The sequence below is a fragment of the Olea europaea genome, unplaced genomic scaffold, assembly GCF_002742605.1.
Source record: "Olea europaea var. sylvestris unplaced genomic scaffold, O_europaea_v1 scaffold1223, whole genome shotgun sequence".
In the NCBI taxonomy this organism is placed as follows: Eukaryota; Viridiplantae; Streptophyta; class Magnoliopsida; order Lamiales; family Oleaceae; genus Olea; species Olea europaea.
Window position 1 is genome coordinate 153,472 of NW_019229658.1, and position 23,689 is coordinate 177,160.

General features: G+C 34.4%; 3 protein-coding genes across 4 annotated transcripts; 1 reads left to right on the top strand and 2 right to left on the bottom strand.

The window, feature by feature from the left end:
* The first annotated feature begins 1,513 nt into the window (after positions 1-1,513).
* On the top strand, positions 1,514-11,861 carry LOC111374249 (ubiquitin-conjugating enzyme E2 2). Of its 2 annotated transcripts, none has more exons than XM_022996900.1 (6): positions 1,514-1,679; positions 2,218-2,343; positions 2,508-2,533; positions 4,178-4,267; positions 4,439-4,527; positions 11,488-11,861. In XM_022996900.1, exons 2-6 carry the CDS (start codon positions 2,219-2,221, stop codon positions 11,614-11,616), a joined length of 459 nt encoding a protein of 152 aa, XP_022852668.1. In that variant the 5' UTR covers positions 1,514-1,679; position 2,218; the 3' UTR covers positions 11,617-11,861. The 2 variants fall into 2 exon arrangements, with proteins under 2 accessions (XP_022852668.1, XP_022852669.1); XM_022996901.1 differs by having other exon boundaries at positions 1,577-1,684.
* A 129-nt stretch (positions 11,862-11,990) lies between these two features.
* On the bottom strand, positions 11,991-14,549 carry LOC111374248. Its single transcript, XM_022996899.1, has 6 exons — positions 14,458-14,549; positions 14,248-14,353; positions 13,060-13,420; positions 12,452-12,926; positions 12,311-12,363; positions 11,991-12,230 (listed from the first exon to the last, which is right to left on the bottom strand). Exons 1-6 carry the CDS (start codon positions 14,498-14,500, stop codon positions 12,189-12,191), a joined length of 1,080 nt encoding a protein of 359 aa, XP_022852667.1. The 5' UTR covers positions 14,501-14,549; the 3' UTR covers positions 11,991-12,188.
* A 2,342-nt stretch (positions 14,550-16,891) lies between these two features.
* LOC111374250 (vacuolar protein sorting-associated protein 29-like) lies at positions 16,892-22,822 on the bottom strand. Its single transcript, XM_022996902.1, has 4 exons — positions 22,695-22,822; positions 22,115-22,308; positions 17,827-17,964; positions 16,892-17,504 (listed from the first exon to the last, which is right to left on the bottom strand). Exons 2-4 carry the CDS (start codon positions 22,244-22,246, stop codon positions 17,208-17,210), a joined length of 567 nt encoding a protein of 188 aa, XP_022852670.1. The 5' UTR covers positions 22,247-22,308; positions 22,695-22,822; the 3' UTR covers positions 16,892-17,207.
* Between the last annotated feature and the right edge of the window lie 867 nt (positions 22,823-23,689).

Here is a 23,689-nt window from a genome sequence, read left to right on the forward strand (position 1 = left end):
AGTAAGTAATAAACATTACCAAGAATTCGTCTTTTCTAAATGCGTTTGAGTTCTTCAGCTTTCTTTTCAACTTCATAAAAAAAATTTGCCCTGCTTCGATTATTTCTGCATCCGTTTGCAATATTTCCCATCCCTAACCCGTTTAACAAGGTATTCCTCTTTCAGTTCATTGGTTTCAGGCTTTAGTTTGAGGATAATAGGGTCTCCGTTGAAGTGGATGAAGCTTTGGTGATCACTTCCAGCAAAGTCATTGGCAATCGTGGCGGTGGTGCCTCTGCGTCGGCGGCAGCAGGAGAAGTCCAAAGGATGAGGTGGTAATTGGTAAGCTGGTAGTAATGTGAATCGAGCCAAACATATTTTTGGGCCCATGAATGGTTTACTGTTTCATCATTCTTTCCTCAACTTTCAGTTTGTGCTTGTGTGAATTTTCTTTTTCTTTTATTTTTATTTTTTGGAATTTCAATCTCAGATATTCAATGTTCTTTTAAATTAAAGACGAAATAAAATAAAAGAACAAGATCTATCAATAAAACGAAAGTTGAAATAAGATAAAAAAAGCATGAAAAGCTAACTCATATACCACATTGTTACCCGGACAAAAAATAAAGTGGTATGAATAATTATCGACCTCTCAAACCAAGTATTTCACACAATAGTGGAGTAGCCCCAATTTGGGGCAAAAATTGGAAATCAAAGTTCTAAGCATTCACCAACTCGTTAATCCACGCAGAAGTCAAGAACGGACGCTTACCTTTAAGATTCAAAGAAAACTGATGCTAATATTATATTATAAGATATTAGGTGAGAAACTTCAAAACAATAGAGAGTCCATTCAAAATATAGTTAGCTAGTAGAGTATCGTGAATGATCATGATAGTCGCATTACCGTCTTCGATAATCCTAATTCTAGATAATACATGCTTATCATATGTTCACAATGGTGCCGCTAAGCCAACTCATACATCTATGATGAATGACAATCAACGGCCACACGTCAAGCCAGTGAGAACATGAAAACAAGGAAATCAAGGAATGAAAGAAAAAAGTGAAACTTCTTAAGGATGAATAAAAAGTATAGAAATTTTAAAACTAATAAAAACTTGAAATATTCAAGAATCTTGTTCACAAATTTTCACCCCTTTCTGTTCAATTGTTAAACAATTGAGTAATTAAATCAACTTCAATATACTAATTGATTTACAAATAATAGTAAAATAACATATCTGTGCAAAGTATGAATCATCCCCATATTCTTCGTGACTTTATATGGAGCTTCTTTCAATTGGTTGACATTCTTTCAATTGTAGTAGCTCTTTTTCTTTTTAGTATTTACTCAATTTTTTATCTATTTAAAATAATGGTAAAAACTTTCTCTGTAACAAAATTTTGACTTCTTACTTCAAAATTTGTGGTTTGATTTTGTAGCAAAATAAAAGTTAGGGATAAAATTGCAATAAGGGGATAGTTGGGGATGGTATTGGTAACTTTTCCTTCCAATAATAACTGTATGCAAGTGGATTGCCAAAAAGACGGTGGGGACTGCTGATGAAGTGATAGACGCCAACCCAATCTATACATACATTATACATACATAAAATTCCAACAAATATATAAAAATTCCTTTGATTACGAGCTCCACACCCTCAACCTAAAGGCATTCTCTTTCAGCCTCCTCTCTGGTAACGTAAATATTCATGTAAACCTACGTAAATGTGCGTATCAAAGTAGATCTTGATTGCGGAAAAAGTTTCCCGGAATCATGATTATTACAGCAACGAACCTTTAATTTTTGGTGTATTCTTGTTGTGTTTATCTAGTTGACGATAAATATACTGGCCATTCTGGGTATAATAAAAAAGTCATCTATTGCTAATTTCAACTGAATTATACTGTTATTTGATTGTGTTTTATTTAGATTGTTATGGCTGTCCAAATTCTGGAAATGGGTAACCCTAATTTTTGTTTTCAAAACAAATTATTCTTTCCTTTTCTTTTGAGAAAATGCAGTCTAGATTTGGTTTTTCTGTGATTGTCAATTATTTTGTTGTGGGTATCTGAGCTGCTTGATTGTAAGTTGAGCTCATCATTTAGATTGCTGATGAAAAGTTAGAATATTTTTTTTGCTGTTTTTCTCGGTTGCTGTTTTTAAATTAAATACTTTTGATTGTTTTTGCTGCTTATTAATGCGGTTAACTGTTCTGATATGTGGATAAGTAGGATGTCGACTCCATCTAGGAAGAGACTTATGAGGGATTTCAAGAGGTTGCAACAGGACCCTCCTGCAGGTATCAGCGGTGCCCCTCAAGACAACAATATTATGCTTTGGAATGCTGTTATATTTGGGTGAGCTTGGACATTACAATGTTCATTATTGACAAATTGTCTTTTCTTAATTCATCAATTTTATATGTTTGCTTATTTTTCTATTTACTTTGTATTGTGATTTCTCAAGTATCGGTGGATAACATGTTATGTGTTTCCTTTCCTTTTTTGATGTGCGTTTTCAGTCCTGATGATACACCTTGGGATGGAGGTGAGTCCTTCTCCTGCCAGAATTTTGTATAGAAATTTACCATTTCTTGTATATTTTGTTTACATCTTTTGTAATTTTGTTTGTTTAGCTTCACAGTAATTATTACATGTCGTATGTTTATTTTTGAAACATGCTTCTCAATCATTTTCTTACCCAATTTACTGGATTGATAGTCCTCATGCAACATAAACTAGTATGATGCCACTATCATTTGGAAGACTTAACTCATTCCCTTGAATGAATTCTTTGGTCCTAAATTTTAGAATCCTAATTTTCACGAGAAGACACAGAATGTGATGCTTAATAAGGAAAATATTTTTTGTCGTATGCTTTAACTCAATGTGAAACCCACTGTGGAGTTGTTCATACTACAAGGGCATATAATTTTTATTCACAAATCATTGTCAATGCATTGATGGGTTAAACGTCTCCTGGCTTTTTTTGACCACTCAAATGAAGTATTACAATGTCATTACATATTACAAAGAAAAGGAAAATGGTTTTGAGCTGCTTTGCATTAATTTAGATGGTTCAATCCTATCTTTATATTGTGTAAGCATGGTGATTATGCTGCATGGGGTAGACTGTTTGGTTTTTAATTTGAGTATAGAGAATGCCTTCTACTTTAGGTTGGAGTAATTTTTTGGAGGATAGGACTTCACTAATGACACATGGTGAAAACTTGACTTGCATTAGTTAGAAAGTGCATAATGTCGTGATGGTTTTTGGAATTTGTAGCTCCAGTCCTAATATATAAAGTAGAGAGCTTTACCAAACAGTTCTAGTCTCTGTATGTGATTTCTGAAATAAATAAATTATATATATATAATAAATGCATGATTGCAGAACTGGTTGGATATACTTGTATAAATGTTCATGTTTTTCAACTAGTATCTCAGCTTGATCAAGAAATGTCGAAAAGAGTATCTGAACTTCGGTTAAGATTAATGACATTACTATAAGAGGCATTGAAAGGCTAGGGTAGGGAAAAACTAGATCAACTTGCTTTCCTGGTCATTTAACCTTTTATCAATTTTTGAGATTAAGTCCTTGATTCGAATCATTCAACCTTCCTCGTAATTTTCTTTGATTGAACTGACATTCCTTAATGTCATTATACAAGTAAAAGAATAATTGTATCAAAATCGTGTGAGATTTTCATCTCATGATTCATCTCATATTTACACAATGTGAATGATACATGATGTTGTGAAAGATGAAAAATTCTGAATGAGAAACAATATTCTAATGACCATTTTGCAATTCAACTTCTACTCCACTCTCCCAAAAAAAAAAAAAAAAAAAAAAAAAAAAAATGTAAAGATTTGGAAAAAAAAAGAGATGTAAAGCTTAGGATCTGATTGTAATTTTGGTACCAAGCTGTTCGTAGAGGGTAATAACGAATATGAAAAACTATTTAGCTTTAAATGGATACAAGTTCATATACTCTTGCTCTTATCATGTTTACGCCAGGTTGCAAATCATATTCAACATAAAAGAATTGGAAAGTATTTACAGCAACAATAGGACAATCTTAATCTTTTGAAGTCTGATGTTTGCTTTGTTGAGCAGCAATTTTTTATTTTTTCATTTTATAATATTGTTGTGACTCGAATGTTATAAAATGTTCTTTGAGTGTGTCAGGTACGTTCAAGTTAACACTTCAATTCACTGAAGACTACCCAAACAAGCCTCCAACAGTGCGATTTGTTTCACGCATGTTTCATCCCAATAGTAAGATCTATATTCTGGAACTTTCTGTGAATAAATTCAGTTTAAAGTATTAAAGTAAACCATAGCGTAATGTGGCTTATTTACCTTCCAATTTCCGAAGAGTTGCACGTACAGAAGGATATGTGTAGCATAATGTGATCTTTGACTTGGAATTTTATCTTTTATGATCAGTTTATGCAGATGGAAGTATATGTTTGGATATCCTACAAAATCAGTGGAGTCCAATATATGATGTTGCGGCTATTCTTACTTCTGTCCAGGTACATTGCTTTGGTTAACTTTAGCGTGTGATGCTACTGCTTCAAGGGATCTGCATTGCCAAATAAGATGATAAATTAGTTACCCTCTGTGAAGATGGGATTTTTTTGATTGATTAGTAATGCAGATGGAGTGTATGTTATGGTGTTTATCTTTTTAACCATTATAAGTGGTAGTGAAAGTTCATATGATTTAATGATCAAAGGTCAAGTATGTTGTTTCAAGAATGTGTTATTGCTTAGGTGTTGCATTTGCTTTAGTGCAGTCAATAAGTGCTGGTTACATTAAATTAATGTGTGATAAACCTTGTGGGTGCTTTTACATAGACACTCTAGTCTCACCTTCTTCGTTAGTTAAAATAGATTTCTTCGGGGTATGTTTATCTAGGGAAAAACAGGGGCACTTTTTCATTTCATACTTGGATTGTCAGAATATCACAATATTTAAGATTTTTATGTGTGACTCAAAAACATCCATTCCGCATTGTAATATAAATTCATAAATCCGCTAATATTTAAGCAAAATTATGTTTGACCAACAACTTTATTCTTGATATCGTTATCAACCTGAGGGCAAGGGTGCTACTTGATCTTTTCCTTATACTGTGGAAAATATCACATGCCTTCAGAATCCTAAGAGACATTAGATGATGCGAGTCTTAGCTACACGTTGTCTTGAAATCTGCAGTGGAGAGGCTCATCTACAATTTTTCTTGTTAATTTTTACTTAATCTGGCCATCTGTAATTCAATCATTTTAGTTGGAATATCCAGTTTTCATGCATGCATATACTGTTGGTTGACCCATCGAGGATGCAAAACTCTATTGTTAGTAAAATTATTTTTATAGATTCTTTCCATATTCTTCAAGAATTAGTAAACCTACTATAATTGGTGTGGCCTATATAAGTCCGAGGGATTTGGGTTTATTAGATGGACTCAGGGGATGACAAACACTGTGATGCAACACCAATAGGAAAATTAATAGAGGAAGAGAAAATCAATGAACATAAAGAAGAAATCAGGGAAAAGGATGATAGAAGAAGAAAACAGGGGAAAAAGAAGAATGGGGAAGAGGGAAACTTCGCCACAAGCCACCAAATATCTTTATTCAATTATCAACTGAAAATAAATTACAATGCAAAGTAGTTTAAATATTAAAAATCTAAACCCTAACTAGATTGGGTTTGGGCCAATATAAGCCTAATAAGAATCCAAAACAATAAAGTTCACAAAATGAAATAAGGTCCAACTAGAAATAAATAAAAACTAGAAATAAACAAAATTGACTGGATGTCCTCATCAACTCTCCCGGGGTGGAAGAAAACTCGACCCTGTCGAGTGGATATGTCAATATAGGTTGCAGTCAATCTCTCAACCATAAGCTGAGTAGTGGGGCAAGCTTCTTCCGGTGTCTGTAGAAATGTGTCAGTGGATGTCTAAATCTGGTGTCCTCACCAACTCCCCTTAGGTGGACGGGAGGCGATTTGGACGAAGGAAGATCCTGCTGACTCCGATAAAGTTCCAATAAATTTGGATCCAATTGTTGTGTCTCTCTGGAGATCCATGTACAGTCAGAATTTGGTCGACCAACCCAACGAACAACTCCATCATTAGTTAACACAGTTTTTTCATCTAAAATAGCATCAATGTTATCTTTATGTGCTGTAAGAGGTGGTAGTGGGTTAGAAAAGGCCAAAAAATTAGGGTCAAGGTCCACAAAAGAGGGTAACAGAGGATCATCTGAGGGAATAAAATGGCCTTTATAAGCAACTAAGTCCTCAACATTGAAAGTAGAGTGGTAACCAAGGTGGGGTGGAATGTCAACAACATATGCATTTGAACCAACTTGCTTTAAAATTTTAAAAGGACCAGCACTACGGGCTTGTAATTTGGAGACGGGTCCATGTAGACGTCGCTTTGGCCTAATGCGGACCATAACGTAATCCGTAATGTTAAACTCAACATGTCGTTTATATAAATCAGTTTGGAGTTGATATTTTGCATTGTTGGCTTCAAGTTATTTATTGATCTCAATATGCAAATCACGGAGATGTTGTGCAAATGTTTCGGCTGACACTGACACTCTAACCTGTGGGGACATAGGAATGAGATCTAGGACATAGGAATGAGATCTAACGGCTTCCTACGCTTATACCTGTGAACAGCTTCAAATGGACTCATACCCAATGAACGATTCATGGAACTGTTATAAGCAATTTGAGCTATAGGAAGGATCAAATCCTAATTTCGAAGATTTTCTCGGACCAGACAACGTAATATGTTACCAAGACTTCGATTAACTACAATTTGACTGTCAGTTTGAGGGGGTAGGCAGTAGAAAATTTCAATTTGGTACCCATCTTTTGCCACAAAGTCCTCCAAAAATGGTTTTAGGAAGCCCATACAATTTAACAATCTCATTAAAGAATAACATGACAACTTTGAACGCATCTGAAGTCTTGCTATAGGGGACAAAATGAGCCATTTTTGAAAAACGAACGACAACCACGAAAATAGAATCATGTTTCTTTGGGGTGCGTGGAAGTCGTAATACAAAATCCATACTAACATCTTGCCAAGGACAATTAGGGACGGGAAGAGGAGTGTATAGGCCTGTGTTTTGCCTCTTCAATTTGGCCAATTGACAAGTGTTACATGTACTAACAATCTTAGCTACATTTTTCTTCAAACTAGGCCAATAGAATTGGCGTTCAACTTTTTCTACGGTTTTATCATGCCCAAAGTAACCGATTAAACCTCCTACATGAATTTCCCATACTATGTAATCTCTCACTGAAGTTCGAGGGATGCACAATTAATTGGCTCTAAAGAGATAACCCTCCTCAAGTCAGAAGCCATCTGTGGTGTTTGATTGTCCCCCTTGCAAATCAAGAAAGATATTTTTAAAATCGGGACATGCCTCGTAATCCTCTTTAAGCTTTCAAAACTAATGACCTTGACACTCATGATCGACAAAAGGGAAATACGACGACTTAATGTATCAGCTGCTTGGTTCTCCACGTCCTTATTGTGTTTTAAAACAAATGAATAGGTCTGCAAATATTCAATCCAACGATCATGCCTAGAGCTTAATCTTTTCTGGAAGTTGAGGTAACGGAGGGCCTCGTGGTTCGAATAAAGGACAAACTCCTGGGGCAACAAATAGTGGCGCCAATAGCGCAAAGCCTGGACCACTGCATACAGTTCCTTATCATAAGTTGAGTACCATTGTTTAGCCTCATTTAACTTCTCATTGAAGTAGGCAACAGGGTGACGATCCTGACTCAAGACTCCGTCTATACCTACCCGGGAGGCATCATACTTAGCGGCTAGGGCTCTATTCTCCTCACGAGTAGCAGCTACCTCAGTTTGGACAGCAGTTAATTGATTTTGTAATTGTGCTAACTGTGGGGTGAGGGCCTCAATTTGGGACGGATCCATGGCAAGGGTACTAGAACTAGAGGTAGTAACGCGATCACTACGCAAATGCATACAAAGTAATACAAGCTAAGTGAAATGCACTACTGAGATCAATAAACAACGGGTACCAATAGTAAAATAGCAATTTATTTTATTTTTAAGTTACTGAAAAAAGATGGGATTACGTAGGGCCAAACGTGGCAAACTAATAATACTGATGCATATAAAATAGAAAGCAATGATACAAATGACCATTCGAAAGGTCTAATCACGTGGGGGTAATCGGAGAACAATGGATGTGAACTCACAAATTTTGATCAAGTGAATTTTTTAAGGCTACAATTATCAAATAACAGCAACACAAGCAATGTAAATGATGCGATCTTAAAATGAAGTAGTGTAAACCAACAATAAATAAAGGTCAAGGACTCCCTGTCGTTTAGTTGCTCGAACTGCTGACACGTGGGCTCTGGATATAATTGCGTCCTTTCCTTCGCTTCGGTGGTTTCTTGTGAATATGAGTGATTGCTGTTCTAGTTCTGTTGGTGGTGTATGTAGAATCTATTGTGGTGGTGTTGGCGGCGGCAAGTGGCGATGGAGACGATTGTGACTTCTATCCTGAGTGTGGAAGTGAGGGGTGTACTGCGTCTGGGTTGTGTGTAGGTGGAACGATTTGTCTGGTGAGTGTGGGTTATGGTGGCCATGGTGACTGAGAAGAAATGGGTTGTGGGTTTGAATTGGATAAAGTGAGAGTGAGTTTTAACTAGGATTAGGAGTAATTTAGGCCACTAGTATATGGCCTAAATGTCTTGATAAAAGGAATGGGCTTGCGGATAATAATTATATGTGGGTATATGGATTATTATAGGGTTGAGTTAACGTAAGGTGGGTTGACCTTGTATGTAGGCTGAATGTAAGTAAGGTTTAATTGTTAGAGATGAAATTTATGAAACAGCACACTTAGCAGCAGCAAATGCTTAAAACTCTAAAACTGATTATTTATTTATTTATTATTATTATTATTTTTTTGGGAAACTGCAGAAAAAAATAAAAAAATAAAATTCCGGGTGTGAACAGTACCCATGAACAGTAGATATTTTTTATTTTTTGTGAAATTGCTGAAAAATCTAAAAAAAAAACTGCGGGTGTGAACAGTAACAAATTATTATTTTTTTCCCTAATCAACTAGAAAGAAAATTGAACAAGAAAACTACTGCCTCACAACAAATATTTTGTTTGTGCTGTTCCACAAGTTTTTGGGGGGAAGAGGATAGAAAGAAAGTTTTGGATTGTAGATGAAAAATTACCCAAATTTTAACTCTGATACCAGATTTGATGCAGCACCAATAGGAAAATTGGAAATGCCTTCTCTACAAGCCCTGTTGCATAGGACATGTACAGGGCATCTCACATGGGAGGTGGACCCCATGTGTGGGGTCCATCCCATGTGTGTGTACCTGTACAGGATCTGTGCTACAGACCCTGTGCAGGTAGCACAACCGTAGGAAAATTAATAGAAAAAAAGAAATCAATGAACATGAAAAATAAATAAGGGGAAAGGATGATAGAAGAAGAAAACAGAAGAAGAAGAAGAATGGGGAAGAGGGAAATTTCTCCACAAGCCACCAAATATCCTTATTCAATCATCAACTGAAAATAAATTACAATGCAAAGTAGTTTAAATATTAAAAACCTAAATCCTAACTAGATTGGGCTTGGGCCAATATAAGCCTAATAAGAATCCAAAACAATAAAGTCCATAAAATGAAATAAGGTCCAACTAGAAATAAATAAAAACGACTGGATGTCCTCAATTCTTATATCTTTTTTCCCCCAAATGTTGAGGAACCTTGGCAATTAGATTTCTTTCTTTCTAGTCTCCCTTAATAATATCCTTTAAACCAAGCAAAAAAGGTAACTTACTGGCTTCGTACAATTATATGTCCTGAACATTCGAAGGCAGATATTCTTGAACTTAATACCTAATCAAATTTCAATACATCAATGATAAAAATTTTCAAAATTTTGTGTTATTTTGTTTAATAAGACCCTAGAATGTTATTGAATTCGTCAATGATATGGAATTACCCCTTGTGTTTCTGATTTGCAGTTACTATTTCACCACTATCACAATTTAATGGCAAATTCTTTCTGTTGTATATCCCAATGTTTGTTCATAATTTATCCTATTATTATATCGTCCATGTACTGTGGCAAATCTTGCTACTACACACGCTGGTCTTTAGTAGAGTAGGTTTTCTTTGTGCTTTCCCCCAGTTTAGCTCTGCAAAATTGTATTGAATAGAGCTGAAAATGTGTATTTATCTCTCACTGCCATTTTGCCTCTTGATGTGTCTAGAAACTGAATGTGGATTTGTCTCCATGTACAAAATAAGATAAGAGTGAGGAGATGTGTTTGAATAAATCAATTTAACAAAGTCCACTAAAGGGAGCCGGGGCATCTTCAGCCATCTTTTATTTGATCAAGAATTTTTCTCCTGCACCCAGCCATGCATATGGAACAAGTTTCCTTGATACAAATTGGATTATTTTCTTGCAAATTATTTGCATAAAGTGTAGCTCACGAAACTGAATTACCTTTGTGTGAAGCGGTGTGTATTTGCACCTTAAAATTTCAATGGTAATGGAATATGTATAATGCTATTTGCAGTGAAGACTACCGGCAGTCACCCTATGTGGCTTATACTTGGCAGTTTTGCATTTGATGTATAATTCAAAAAATAACTACTATATTTATGTATCAAATACCAAATTGCTAAGTGTATACCACATAGGGCGACTACTGACAGTCTTCACTATGAATAGCATTACTCAATGGAATATAGACATCGAAGGAAGAAATTCATCTACACCTTTACTGTACTTAGTGATTTAGTAGGAGATACGAAATATCTCTCTTTTGTTTTCTCGTACAAAGTATCCATCATTTGATGTTGTATTGTTGAGGGAAAAATTAACCACTGTTCAAAGATATAAACCAGAGGTTAGATGACTGATTCTAATATATTTTCCTTTGTCAACAGAAAATTTTCGTTACTTTTTCTCTGAAAGTTCTGGGGTCTCCTTATGACTCATTATATTACTTCAACGCTTTCACGTTGCAATCTATACAAATAGTTAGGCAACATTTCATAAATGTCATGTTTCTAGACTTCAGCGAATTTCCAGAACAAATTACTGAAACTTTTAAGTTTCTAGAAAATATTACACAGTGGTCGCAATACTGAATGCTAGATTTTGGCTCGACTTTATATGGCAACCAGTGTCCAAGGTTTCAGTGTGTGAAATGCAAGAGCCATGATTAAATTTCTCACTGGCATGTATTATCTGCCATTTGAAGAGAAAAATGCTTAATTAATGAAAGGTAGGATGTGTTCCTAACACACAGAAATAGAGTAACAGATTTCTTATAAGTTGCATAACCATTATCTGTTACGATTACTGGTATCTTTCTCCATTTTAAATTTATAAGAACAGATTGTATCTAATGAATTGCGTGATTTTCATTATTATTGTGCAGTCTTTGTTATGTGATCCAAACCCTAATTCCCCTGCAAATTCTGAAGCTGCTCGGATGTTCAGTGAGAACAAGCGAGATTATAATCGCAAGGTAAGGGAAATTGTGGAGCAGAGCTGGACAGCTGATTGACCCATGCATAGAAACAGTCGACGAATCAAAGCAAGACTTTGGAAACCTACTTTTAAGTAAAATGTACCAATTGAGCAAACTTTTTCAATTGTGACACAATTCAAGTCCTGTTATAGCTTCTAGTACTATGATGTTGAGTTGTGTCTTGTAATGTAATTGGAATGATATGCATTGATTTTCCTTGGAATTGTAATGCACTTGGCTCTTGGAATTTATATTACCATTTCTCTATCTTTTGTGACTCATAAATTTCGTTGCAATAGTTGATTAAATGTATTGAGATGATCAGTGTAGTTAAGGTATTTTAGGAGGTGGATTTGAATTCAAAAATATAATATCTGTAAATTTCTCAACTTTCTTTTAACTAAATACAATTAAAGAAACAAATAATTTGTGTATTGATTGATAGAAGTAATTCACTTTCCAAAACAGATAGACAAGAAAATTACAAACTTCACACATTAAACCTTTTTCTGTAATGTATATAAATGAAGAGGCTCCAACTAATACCATGAAGGCCAAACCAAATAATACTTAGTAAACTTTAAGCATTGCTTAGGGTAAGATGTAATTTAGACATCAGTCGATTCGATCTCTTCCATCTGAGAAGCAGCCTACAGTAAAATATTCAAAATTAGAAATTATTAGGAATCACAAAATTAATCAAGTTTCTTGTATATAGCAGAATCTTTACCATGTTCTCTTTGTTTTCTTGAAGTGATTCCTCTGGTGGAGTGCTAAGGGGACCTGCAACAGTAAAAGAAACAGTTAATAGGACTACTAAACAAGAATTTTAAAGAAATAAATTATTATGTAAACGAATTGGTGCAATTACCTTCTCCAGGAGCAGACTTCTTTCCCTGTTTCATCACCTTCCCCTTCTTAGCAACATCTTGCTTTAATGGTTTTTGGGGTTTCTTTTGAGTGCTGCGATTCTGAACTTCTGAAGGAGACTTTGCACTTGTCACATTCTTGTGGACTGATCTTCTGCTCCTCTTTACAGAGTCATTCATTTGAGACGTTTCCTTGTTTGGTTTTTTAATTTGGCAATCTACATCAGCATCAATGTCCAGTGCCTTGAGCTTTGGCTTCGGCTTCTCAGAATCTGTTACAGAAGAAGAGCTGACATCTCCATCAGATGAGTTATTTCCTTCTCCAGGCATTTGAGAACCGGTATCAGAGACATTTGACTGATCAAATTTCTCTGAAATTTCATAGCTGTCAAATAGTTCTTTCAAAGGTTCTCCAAGTTCACAAAGGTTATGGCAGTGAACATATGATTTTAGCTCTTCCCTCATTCGCTGCACGGGCTGAGAAAAAGTAGGAATAGATAATGCATATACCAAGAGGTCAGTGTCACCATAGAAAAATCTAAAGTTTGTGTGTGAATTTAAGAACAAAAGAATTTCAATTACACATTTATCAATTTCCTTTTAACAATACCTCACATCCAGCCTCTAAAGCAAGTTTAAAGAAACCTAGTGAAATCGAATGCTTAGCAGCAGATTCAGAGAGCTTAATCTGAGACAGCCAATAAGAGGCTGATGATAGAACACTGAATTTCTTTCGACTTGATGATTTCGAAACATCAGAGACTGGTGTATCACTACTTTTGTCGTGTTTTCCAGCAGATCTCTTTGCCCTCGTCTCAGAAATTGGAGTGATATTTCCAATAGTTCTTGGAGCAGGGCTGGCAGTCGGCTTGGAAGGAACAGACAGCCTTCTTGGTGGCTTGGCAGCCGCCTTCTTGTCAGACAGATCAAGAACACCAACACTTTTACTCACACTTGATGCAAGCTTTCCCCTATATATATATATACACCAAAAATAATAGTAAGCGATAGTTTCATGGAAATGAAGATCAGAAAATAGAGTAGCATATGTGCCTTTTCAGCGCGCATAAATTGCATTGCAGCTGTTTGCATATTTTGTAATGAAAATGTTATATATCTCTGCATCATTTTTCACATGCCCTCTGATTTTCTAGGTGGAGCTTACACTATATCATAGACTACCATCTGCAATCTTATGGAATAAGAAATAGCAGCAAACTTTAAAAAATTTAATTTACATCAGTCTTGCAGCTTTTGCAGTTCTAGTAAAGGCATTTATACTGAAAATAATAAATTGGCTATACATATATCTTCACAGGTGAAGTATCCATGACTAATTTAAGCACCTTAACAACAATTGCAATGAACAAAAATATCAATTCATGTAGAAATTGTATGAAAATTTTTTCATAGCTGTCCATATCCATTGCAGTTTGACCGAATATTTCCTTAAAGGGGGTAATTACTTCAGAGGAAAAATAATTTAAAAGAAAGTGGTAAAAAAAAAATCATTCTTCAGTTCGTGGAATCGTGGGGGTGATCTAATTCTTAATTCTGTGGCCATAATTAAATCGTTAATGACCCCAAAAAAAAAAAAAAATTGTTCTAACTGAAAGTAACTGTAAGATATCTTTACTATCTTCAATCCATCTACCAGATGCACCCGGAATAAACAATCAAAAGAAAACCTGAATTTATAATATCAGTGGAGAATTACAGAAGAATTAAAAGCTAAATTAAAATACAAATATATAACATAAAAAATACAAATCAATAACATATAAAGAGAGAGAAAAACCTCTCATGGGCAGATGAGTTTGAGGAATCAACGAGTGGTGGCTTCTCCTCCTTGGATTTGGTGGCCGATCGGAGTGGATACCGCAGAAGCCTTGTAGCTGATCTGCCTGCATTCACAGCGTAAAATTCCCCTATCAATTGAATATAAAACTAAATAGTATAACACGCAAATTTAGTGCTATCAATTTTTCCTGTGCTAATAAAGGTTTACCAGAAGCAGCTGAAGATTGAACTTTGGCGACAGAATCATCCATAGTTTTCAGAGATGAATGAGAAGTTTTCAGAGATGAATGAGAAGACGGAGAGAGAAAATGAGAGGATTTCTATATTTATAGAAGAAGAGAAAAGGGCGAGCGGGAAAAAAAACATTCCAAATGGAACGGCTATTAGGATTTGGGTCCATGCGCTTGCTTTCGAATTTCAAATTTTAAATTGCTAGCCGTTTTTTCATACTGTTTTGGTCAAATAAGTAATAAAGAAGTTTGTTTGTTACCATTAGGAGTTATGTAATCTGGTTTTAAGTTTTAACCCCTGTCTAGGCACACTTAAAATTGCAATTTCAACCCTGATAATTAAAATTTGGACCGTTGCTTTTCATCGAGACAATACGGATGCTACAGAATTTCAGACATTGTAGCCGCAATTTTGGACATTTTATGTCAGAATGACCTCTTTGCCCTTAAAATTAAATTCATTTGGCATGCAAGACGGGTATTTTCGGTATTTCATTTATAACAACATCAAATTTCGCAACCAAACTGGAACCCATTATGTAGTGAGTAACAGTCAATTAATTGCTCAAATTGGGAGAAAAGCTCTCCCAGATAGGCCCTTAATTACTTAATCCTTGTTTGTCTTGATAATAATCAGATTTTTATCAACATCTAATACTTTGAAATGAAATAGTTTAAATTAAAATTTGCATGTCACAATTTAGATTGTAGAGATTAAAATCAAATTTTTAGTAAATTTTGATAAAAGTTGATAAAATGCGTTGCAAAAAAGTTGTGAATCCCATAAAATATGTAATTAAAGTTAATTGTTGATTTTAACTTGATATTTTAATCCAAACCAAACATGGGCCAAGCCGTTGTTCTAAACGCAATTTTTTTCCTGGGAAAAATTCATAATCCAGGTGTATTGTTTACACCATTTTAAAAATCAGATAAATAGTTTGAAATTTCAAAATTCAGGATTATATTTAATTAATTAAAAATATTTATTAAATAAAGATAATAAAGTCACATTTACATAATTAATGATCACAAATTTATACTTATAGGTCACAAATTTATTTACTGATCGTATATCATCAAATCAGTTGATCACAGATTTTTTTGAGGTCACAAATCAAAATTTTTGTAGGTCACATATTATTTTATTGGTCACAGATGAAAAAATTACAAGTCACAGTTTATATATCGATCACATATTTTTAAATTTGTTGATCACAGATGATCGAATTTTAAAGTCATAGTTAAATAATTGGTCACTGATAATCAAAAAATTGGCCACACATCAAATTATCGGGCACCACCAACTCCAACGCTACCCCTGCCACTTGCAACCACTCTTATACCGTCGCCACCGCTGCCAATACCCCCATGACAGCACCACTAACAAAAATCGCCGCCACCATATCCACCTCCACCACCACTAGAAACCACCACGACCAAACACACAAAAAAAATAAAAAATAAAAAATCACCAACCACACCATTGTCGCCTGAACCAAACTATCACCGTGTCAAACACAACAAATGCCACCACATCACCGTCGGGCACACAGAAGCCACCACATCATCATGTCAAAACACTACAAGCACCACCACATTACCATCGTCGACCACCACCACTACCATAAAACATCTCACCAGTAACCAGTACCTTCAATCGAAAAACTAGAAAACTGCAAATCAAACAGAGAGAGATAAATACAGATCAAATGCCTCCCCTATGCCAGAAAGAGAAAAGAATCGTTCGGAAAGAGAAAAGAACAGTTCGGAAACCATTGCCTTCAGATCGGAAAGAGAAGAACAGTTTAATGTCGCAACGCTGCGTTCCCAGCAATGTCGCCTCCTATGTCGATGCCGACACCACCCCATGCCATCGCCCTTTCTTTCGTCACTGGTTGCGGTGTTTATTCTTCATGCCGACGTCGAGCATAGAATGAGAGGGGATGGGAAAGTGTCTTGTAATGGGAGGGGTGAAATTTCAATTAGGGTTTGAAATGTGAATTGAGGGATTTAAATCTATTAATACCTGATTTGTGAACAATCAAACATTGTACCTGAATTTTGAACTATGATATTTAAAGATCTGAATTTCTGTAGTTTCCACTTTTTTCCTTGCATCATAGGTAAGGGCCAAAACGATCTATTGACCAAAATATGAGTGATGATATTTGATGTCTGTCACCCAAGTTTATGTTATTTATTTAGGACCCCTCCTTTGCTTGCCCCAAAATAAAAATAAAAAATAAAATAAAAATAAAAATAAAAATAAAAATAATAATAATAATAATAATAATAATAATAATAATAATAATAATAAAATAAAAATCGATTTTCTTCGCATAACTGAGGTCAAACACACAACTAATCATGTCAAACAACTCATCATAACGGATTGGACATTTCTCTTCGTCATAAATGTTCATTATAAATTTCAAATTAGAAGTCAACTAATTGATAAGTTGTGCACGGAATTATAAAGCAACCAAAGAAAAGTCTTTTGTGGGGGGGGGGGAAGAAAGACAACCAAATCTAAGATCCCTACCAATTAAACCAAATCCATGAGAAAATGGCCTTAGGCAAACAGTCGTATAAGCGCCACCAAGAAAGGAAATGAAAATCGAAAAAATAAAAATATGTGAAACCAGGATCTGAATGCATATGCATATTCATCCACTGCTGATACTCTCTGATGAATGCATTCACGAGCACCTTTCACATCAGTAGGTCAAGTGCTTGATGCCGTCGTCTTCTTAAAATCAATTTTGTCAACCTTGACCTCTCCATCAATGAGTTCATATACGTATACCACAACCCGCAGCCCATCAATGTCCATGAGAACAAAGCTCGGATTGACATCATAATTGATACTACTGTAGGACCCTGTTGCCGACCCTGGATTTATGACGACTCCAGCCTCGTGTTTGTATGCTGTAAACTGATGGGTATGGCCAGTGACAAGAATGTCCACATCTAGCTGCCTCTGGAGCATGGCCAGTGAATCCAAGTCCCCCCATGGAATAACCTTCAGAAAAGCAAAAACAATACAGAATCAGTATATGACTATTTTACCAGATTTCTCAATCATTCCACCAGATGTTTTGATCCACGAGCGCGTGAAGGTAAGGAGGCAGAATGAAGCTTCTAAACTGTATAATTCGAAAAGATGTACTATGTACTGTCACTTGTTCAGCCACTACTCGATAAGCAGTACAATGAAGGCCTGGTTAGAAATAAGAGGCCAAAAAAAACCAACTACAATACATGCCTGATGATCAGGAAAAACAAATAACAACCCTCAACTCAAAATAGGATAAAACATCACAGGAAATGAAATGAAATCACACCTGATGACCATGACCCACTCCAAGCTTAAACTGACCAATAGTAAGTGTTTTTGTTTCCGGGTAACGTGTCTCTTCATCATATTCACCTAGAGCAATATGCAAGTCTGAACAAACAGTCTTCAAGTAGTCATGCACCTCCTGCAAATATAATCACATTGTTTAAGTCATTCCATACTTAGCATGTTCGGTTTTTCCTGCTCAGTGAAAATGCCATTGAATCAAAAATTTATATAGAATATTATTTACTAAAGCTTTAAACAAATAAACATCCAACTAAAGACTGATTGTAACACGTAATGCCAAAAGCATTTAGTCAAACACGTTGAATAGAGAAGATCAGAAGACAAATGAACTTCAAGTTTCTATACAAGGTGCCATGAAACTTTCAAATTATCTGTCTTCCTCACCATTTTGGACCTCTCCAGGTAAAAAAAATAAATAAATCTACTTCCCTATATTGTAGCTTTTCTCCAGGAAAAAAAAAAAAAAAAATCTACTTCCCTATATTGTAGCTTTTCTTCTATAAAAATGTAATAGCACCAGTTTAGGCCAATCTCGCCGCACTTCACATACATTTTCAACTTTCATCCAAATGATCATGCCAACTCAATCGAAGCATAGGAATATTTAATATGATAAGTCTTCATACAGTAAAGTACTAAAATATAAGTACGTGCAAAATCATATCTGAGAAGAAAGGCGAACTTAGTTATGGTTAAGTAGGAAAAAAAACCTAGTAAATAGCCTTTAAAGAACTAATATTTACATCAGATATTAAGCCCAAAAAGTGGGAAACAATTGATATTTATCAGTTCCTGCAACCCTGTCCAGCAAGGAAGAACTCCCACATGGTAAATAATGAGAAGTTGTATTTTCACACTTGACTTGGTTGCGAAATTTTGATGATCAACTCCCTATATCAAGGTTATATGTCAAGCTAGTGAAGTGTGTACACTCGACAAAAAAGGGATCCAGCCATCCTCACAATTCACAACGATCTTCTGTGATGGTAATTAACTGGTAATCAAAATTCTGTAAACCCCTGGATACTAAGCACAATAAATTAGAACTTGCAAACCCCGAGGTATATTTTTAAATGGTTTTACAAGGAACATGGACTCACATCCTCACAATTCCTTCGGCGGTCAGACATATGTTCATGGACTTCATGAATAAAAACAAAGTTCTAAGTATGAAAAGGAAGATATGTTTTTGCTTAGAAGGCCCAGGTCTCACCAAAAGAAGCAGAAAAGAAAAGAGAAGAACTTCAAAGGTGTTCCTGCAACAATCCTTTGGTCTGAACTTCCATGCTATCCCAAATATCTTCCAGCATTATCATTTACAGAATTTCGTCATCTCAGATCAGATAAAACCCTTCATCTAGCAAGGGTCATTCAGTTTTTCTTTTCTTTTCTGTTTTTTGCAAGATCTTCACTTTGAAAGATCAAGTTGGGAACCCACATCCTAGCATAAAATCAAGTTCACACTTCCTTTGTATCGAGTACCAATAAAATTCTATAAAACTTACATAACCATTAAACATTAAGACAGCTACTAATTTTGTTTGCATAACGACATCAAATATATCTCTAAACTTTTTTATAGCTCAGAGTCAACAAAACACAAGTGCATACTTCTTCAATGCCCTCCTCAGATTGATAGACATCATTTCAACCTCATTGATATTGACACATCTAAGATAGCCAAATGTTCAGGAGCTCCTCCATTCAATCATTTTCCTTCTTATTGTTACTAGATATCTCCCCTTATCTCAAGTTTTGGATCGGACTAATCCATTGACACAAATAGTTCACGGGAGAGAATTGAGTTATTTAGGCTCCATAATCATTTTACCTCATAAAATGCTGCTAAAGGACATGTGCATTTTACAAAAAACAACTTTTTTGGTTCCTATAAACTTTGAAGTCTATTAACTGGCACTCTGGAAGGAGCCAAAATGGTCAAACTCACAATACACATCCATTACCATACTACATTCCATGTCTATATGTCGTTTTATTGACATGTTATCCCACTGTTCAACTCCTTACAATCCACCAAGTCTACATTTCAAGCCGATCAGATGGTATTAGCTCATTAACAACATGTCAAAGATATACAAATTTTAGTCCAATAAAATTAAGGGGTATTTTCAAAAATGTCCAATTTCATGGGTGTCAATTAAAAAATGTCCACTTTTTAAATTTAATACTAAACTGTCTATTATGCCCTTAATGAAAAAATGAAGCAATTAATTTTTTTTTCCAATTTTTTGCAGATTTCAAGAATTAGCTTCCATGAGAAGCTACATTAAAATGATATTCTCGATATTTTAAATGTTGTTCTCGATATTTGAACCTCGTTCCTATTTTAAAAGAACACATGTCAAATTACAATATTAAATGTTCTCGACATATTAGATATCTAGAACGACATTTCATTTCGAACATGACATTTCTCTACATTTGAAATGTAGTTATTGACATTTCTGTGTCTATGAGAAAAATAACATTTATTGTAATTTGACGTGTGCACTTTTGAAATAAATAGGGCAAGTTATGTATCAAAATTTTATTGGTCAAAAAAATTTTTAATTGCAAAAATGTCCATTTTTGTCTTTGTGTGAAATCATAAATTGTCAACAGGGTATTTTGGTCTAAATTATTCCAAAATGGACATTTTTGCAAGGATTTGCAATGGTGGACATTTTTGCAAATGGATATGTGAAAGTGGACATTTCTAATGATTTCTTCTCAAATTAAATAAATGAAAGACGTAAACTAGTTCATTGTTTTAAAACTTCCTGGGCTGACATCAAGAAGTGTGTGAGGCCTTTATTAACAGCATCAAAGTTTACACTTTTAGAGCTATCTCGTCTGTTTGGGCTTGATTTTTACACATCCTACAACATTGTAAGGGTATGTTTTGTTGTTTAAACACAACTCAAAAGTAATATCTAGAAAAAAGATGGAGGAAACAAAAAAGGGAACTCTGAAATGTTGGTGCAGTGCATTGTCAAGAAAAAATTACAATGCCCATAATTGCTTCTCTGCCATTCATGTTTATATATAAAAGAAAAAAATATATCAACATTCAATTCTCAAAACAACGCAGCTCTGTCTTTTCTTATTTCAGAAGATCTAAAGTTCCTCTGACCCATTCCGAGTTTTCTTACTGATCAATATTTTCTTGTTTCTTAGTCTTTTTCTTTTCTTTTCCTTTTCCCCCCCATTCACATCTCGATGCTCGCTAGAAAAGATTTTAGAAAACAGCATCAAGGTTCATGCTTGAAAATTGAAGGTAAATTTCCCATGCGAATTCATTAATCCATTGAATTTTATAAGATTTGCCTCTCAAATAAATCACCGGCACAGGTGACAACATAACCATGTAAATATGGTTTTAACTTTAAACCACATAAATATGGTTTGTACCATTCCTGTGGGTTAAAAAAACTAAAAAAGAGCTCAATGATCGACTTTTGGAAATCAAAATTTTCTACTTCAAGCAAGGCATGTATATAAATCTTTTCTACCGATCTCAGTGTATGCATAAATATGCAAAATTATTATAAATTATGCTGTTTCATTGAAAATAGGATCTATTTTTCATAAATAGAATATTCTAATTCTAGATTCCAGTTCCCAACATAGGAATGCCAGGCAACAAACAAAAACTTTAAAAGATTCAATAATTACTAATGCACATTTTCACAATATTTCATATAGACCAACTTAAGTAGAGAGCAAAAGCAAGTAAAAGACACCGTGAAATGAAAAATAAGCCAGTATGAACGTTGCAGCAGCTAAATAGACAGAAATAAAGACTTGAAACAAATCCTATCTGCAGAAATATTCGATCCTAACCAAAGATAGATTACGACAGAAACCCATAAAATATCTTTCCTTTTTAATGAGAAAACAAGAGAGAGCTATTAAAGGTATATCAATTCATATTGAAATATAAGTTTCCAATGCAGATGGCGCAATATATAGCACAAGTAAAACATGATAGAAGAACCTCTCAAACAAGGAAGCAAATATAATAAACGTGTTGATATTATTTTTTCTCTTGCTTATTGATTAAAATCAGTAACCAACCAGTTAAATTAAGGGAATACTAATGTGGAATCTGAAGGTTTTGGCATTCGCTTCAAGGCAAAGTAGATGCATATGACTGGATAAATATTGAATTGTTTATTCATAGATCTTCTTGAATAATAGCATACCTCTATTATCGTGAACACAATGATTCCTAAAATTACTTAATAGGTAAAACGGTAACTCACTTTGACACATAGGTTTCCAGTGCAGATTACGTGCTGGATCTTGCCTGGGACAAGCATGGACTTGAACTTTGGTGGCAGATCCGCCGCCCTATGTGGTATGTGCAAATCACCTAATGCCAGTACCAGCACCATTTCTAATTCCTTGAGCAGCCACGAGTCAACTTTATATTTTAAATTTAAAGACAAACAAGAATCTGCAAAGCACCACAAATTTAATACACGGAAAAAAGTCACTGTAAAAGTTTTCAAGACATGGACATGGCGCAAATTTAATTGCATATCAAGTGTCAATGCATGTTTTATAAATATCAGCAGAAATTAAGCACAACTCAGACTCCGAAACTCCCAAATGAAGAATTAATTACTAGCACAAAAAATGTTTAGACACAACAGAGGTCAAATCTGTGGCTGAACTTTAAAATGTATTTGATGCAACAAAATGGGTATTTTAATTAACATCTGTGTCTACATTTTTTTTGTAAATCTTGAAATCAAGAAATCAAATCATTATGAATGATGAAAACTCAAAAATTCTTAAAGTACTAATTAAATTGAGAGATGGTGGAGCGATTAAACTTGCTTCTAGTTTCGCTGGGCGATCGAGGTGGTTGGCGGTAGTTACGGATCGTGATGGAGAAGTGGCCGCCTATGGTGGCGTGAGTGGGTGGCGAGGCAGTGCAGAGGAAATGGGCAACGTACAATTTTTCAAAATGGTCGTTGACCATTGTTTAAAAAAAAAAAAATTCAAAAATTTGTAAAAATTTTTAAAAAGAATGAAAACCCAAAACTGCCCTGTGATATTATAACTCTGAAACCGATGATATGAGAGAAAGAAAGGAAGGAAAATAAGAAAATCGACGAGTTTTTCTTAGGAGGAAACTGACCGGCCACCATTAGAAGCGAAGAAAGTAAGTTTTGCATAATTTTTCTCTCATTAGTCTATGTTAAAAGCTTATTTTGTTGAAAATAGTGGTAGAAATCTTTGTAGAATATGTAAAAATAGTAAAAACCAAAATTTTTTAAAGTTTAGGTGCCGGAGATCGCCAGGGGTGTCAAAGATGGCCCCCTGCGAGGAAGACGGCACAGCTGTCTGTGTCGTCTGTTAACAGACGGCCAGTCTGTTTTTATTGTTTTTTTATCTTTAAATTATTATTTAATTGTTATTTAAATGATAAAAGAAAAATATAAATAATGAATAAATGTTAATAATCAAAATACGCAAGTAAAATTTAATTACAGATTAATTGAAAGAAATTTAACCTTTTAAATAAATAATTAAATATTTACGTTTACTTCTTCAATAAATAATTTAAATAATCAAATAATTAAATTAAATAATTTAAAAGAACAATTGAAATGAAAAATCATTGGAATAAATAATTAATTTCTCACAAAAATAAATAATGGACATGTAAGTAATAATTAAATGATTATTTAAATGATAAATAAATAAATGTTATTAATCAAAATACCAATTAAAATTTAATTGATACAAATTTCTAACATTTGAATTAAATAATTACGTTTGCTTGTTCAATAAATAATTAAAATAATCTTTCCATATAAGTAATTAAA

What these genes read in the sequence shown, in the direction of transcription:
- LOC111374249 (XM_022996900.1), top strand. Translation starts at nt 2,219, where the DNA reads ATGTCGACTCCATCTAGGAAGAGACTTATGAGGGATTTCAAGAGGTTG. An exon ending in TGGAATGCTGTTATATTTGG is followed by an intron (nt 2,344 to 2,507) that starts GTGAGCTTGGAC and finishes GTGCGTTTTCAG; the next exon opens with TCCTGATGATACACCTTGGG. An exon ending in CTATTCTTACTTCTGTCCAG is followed by an intron (nt 4,528 to 11,487) that starts GTACATTGCTTT and finishes ATTATTGTGCAG; the next exon opens with TCTTTGTTATGTGATCCAAA.
- LOC111374248 (XM_022996899.1), bottom strand. Translation starts at nt 14,500, where the DNA reads ATGGATGATTCTGTCGCCAAAGTTCAATCTTCAGCTGCTTCTG. An exon ending in TCAATCTTCAGCTGCTTCTG is followed by an intron (nt 14,354 to 14,457) that starts GTAAACCTTTAT and finishes CTGTGAATGCAG; the next exon opens with GCAGATCAGCTACAAGGCTT. An exon ending in AAGAAAACAAAGAGAACATG is followed by an intron (nt 12,231 to 12,310) that starts GTAAAGATTCTG and finishes ATTTTACTGTAG; the next exon opens with GCTGCTTCTCAGATGGAAGA.
- LOC111374250 (XM_022996902.1), bottom strand. Translation starts at nt 22,246, where the DNA reads ATGGTGCTGGTACTGGCATTAGGTGATTTGCACATACCACATAGGGCG. An exon ending in CTGGAAACCTATGTGTCAAA is followed by an intron (nt 17,965 to 22,114) that starts GTGAGTTACCGT and finishes TTATATTTGCAG; the next exon opens with GAGGTGCATGACTACTTGAA. An exon ending in GAGTGGGTCATGGTCATCAG is followed by an intron (nt 17,505 to 17,826) that starts GTGTGATTTCAT and finishes GCTTTTCTGAAG; the next exon opens with GTTATTCCATGGGGGGACTT.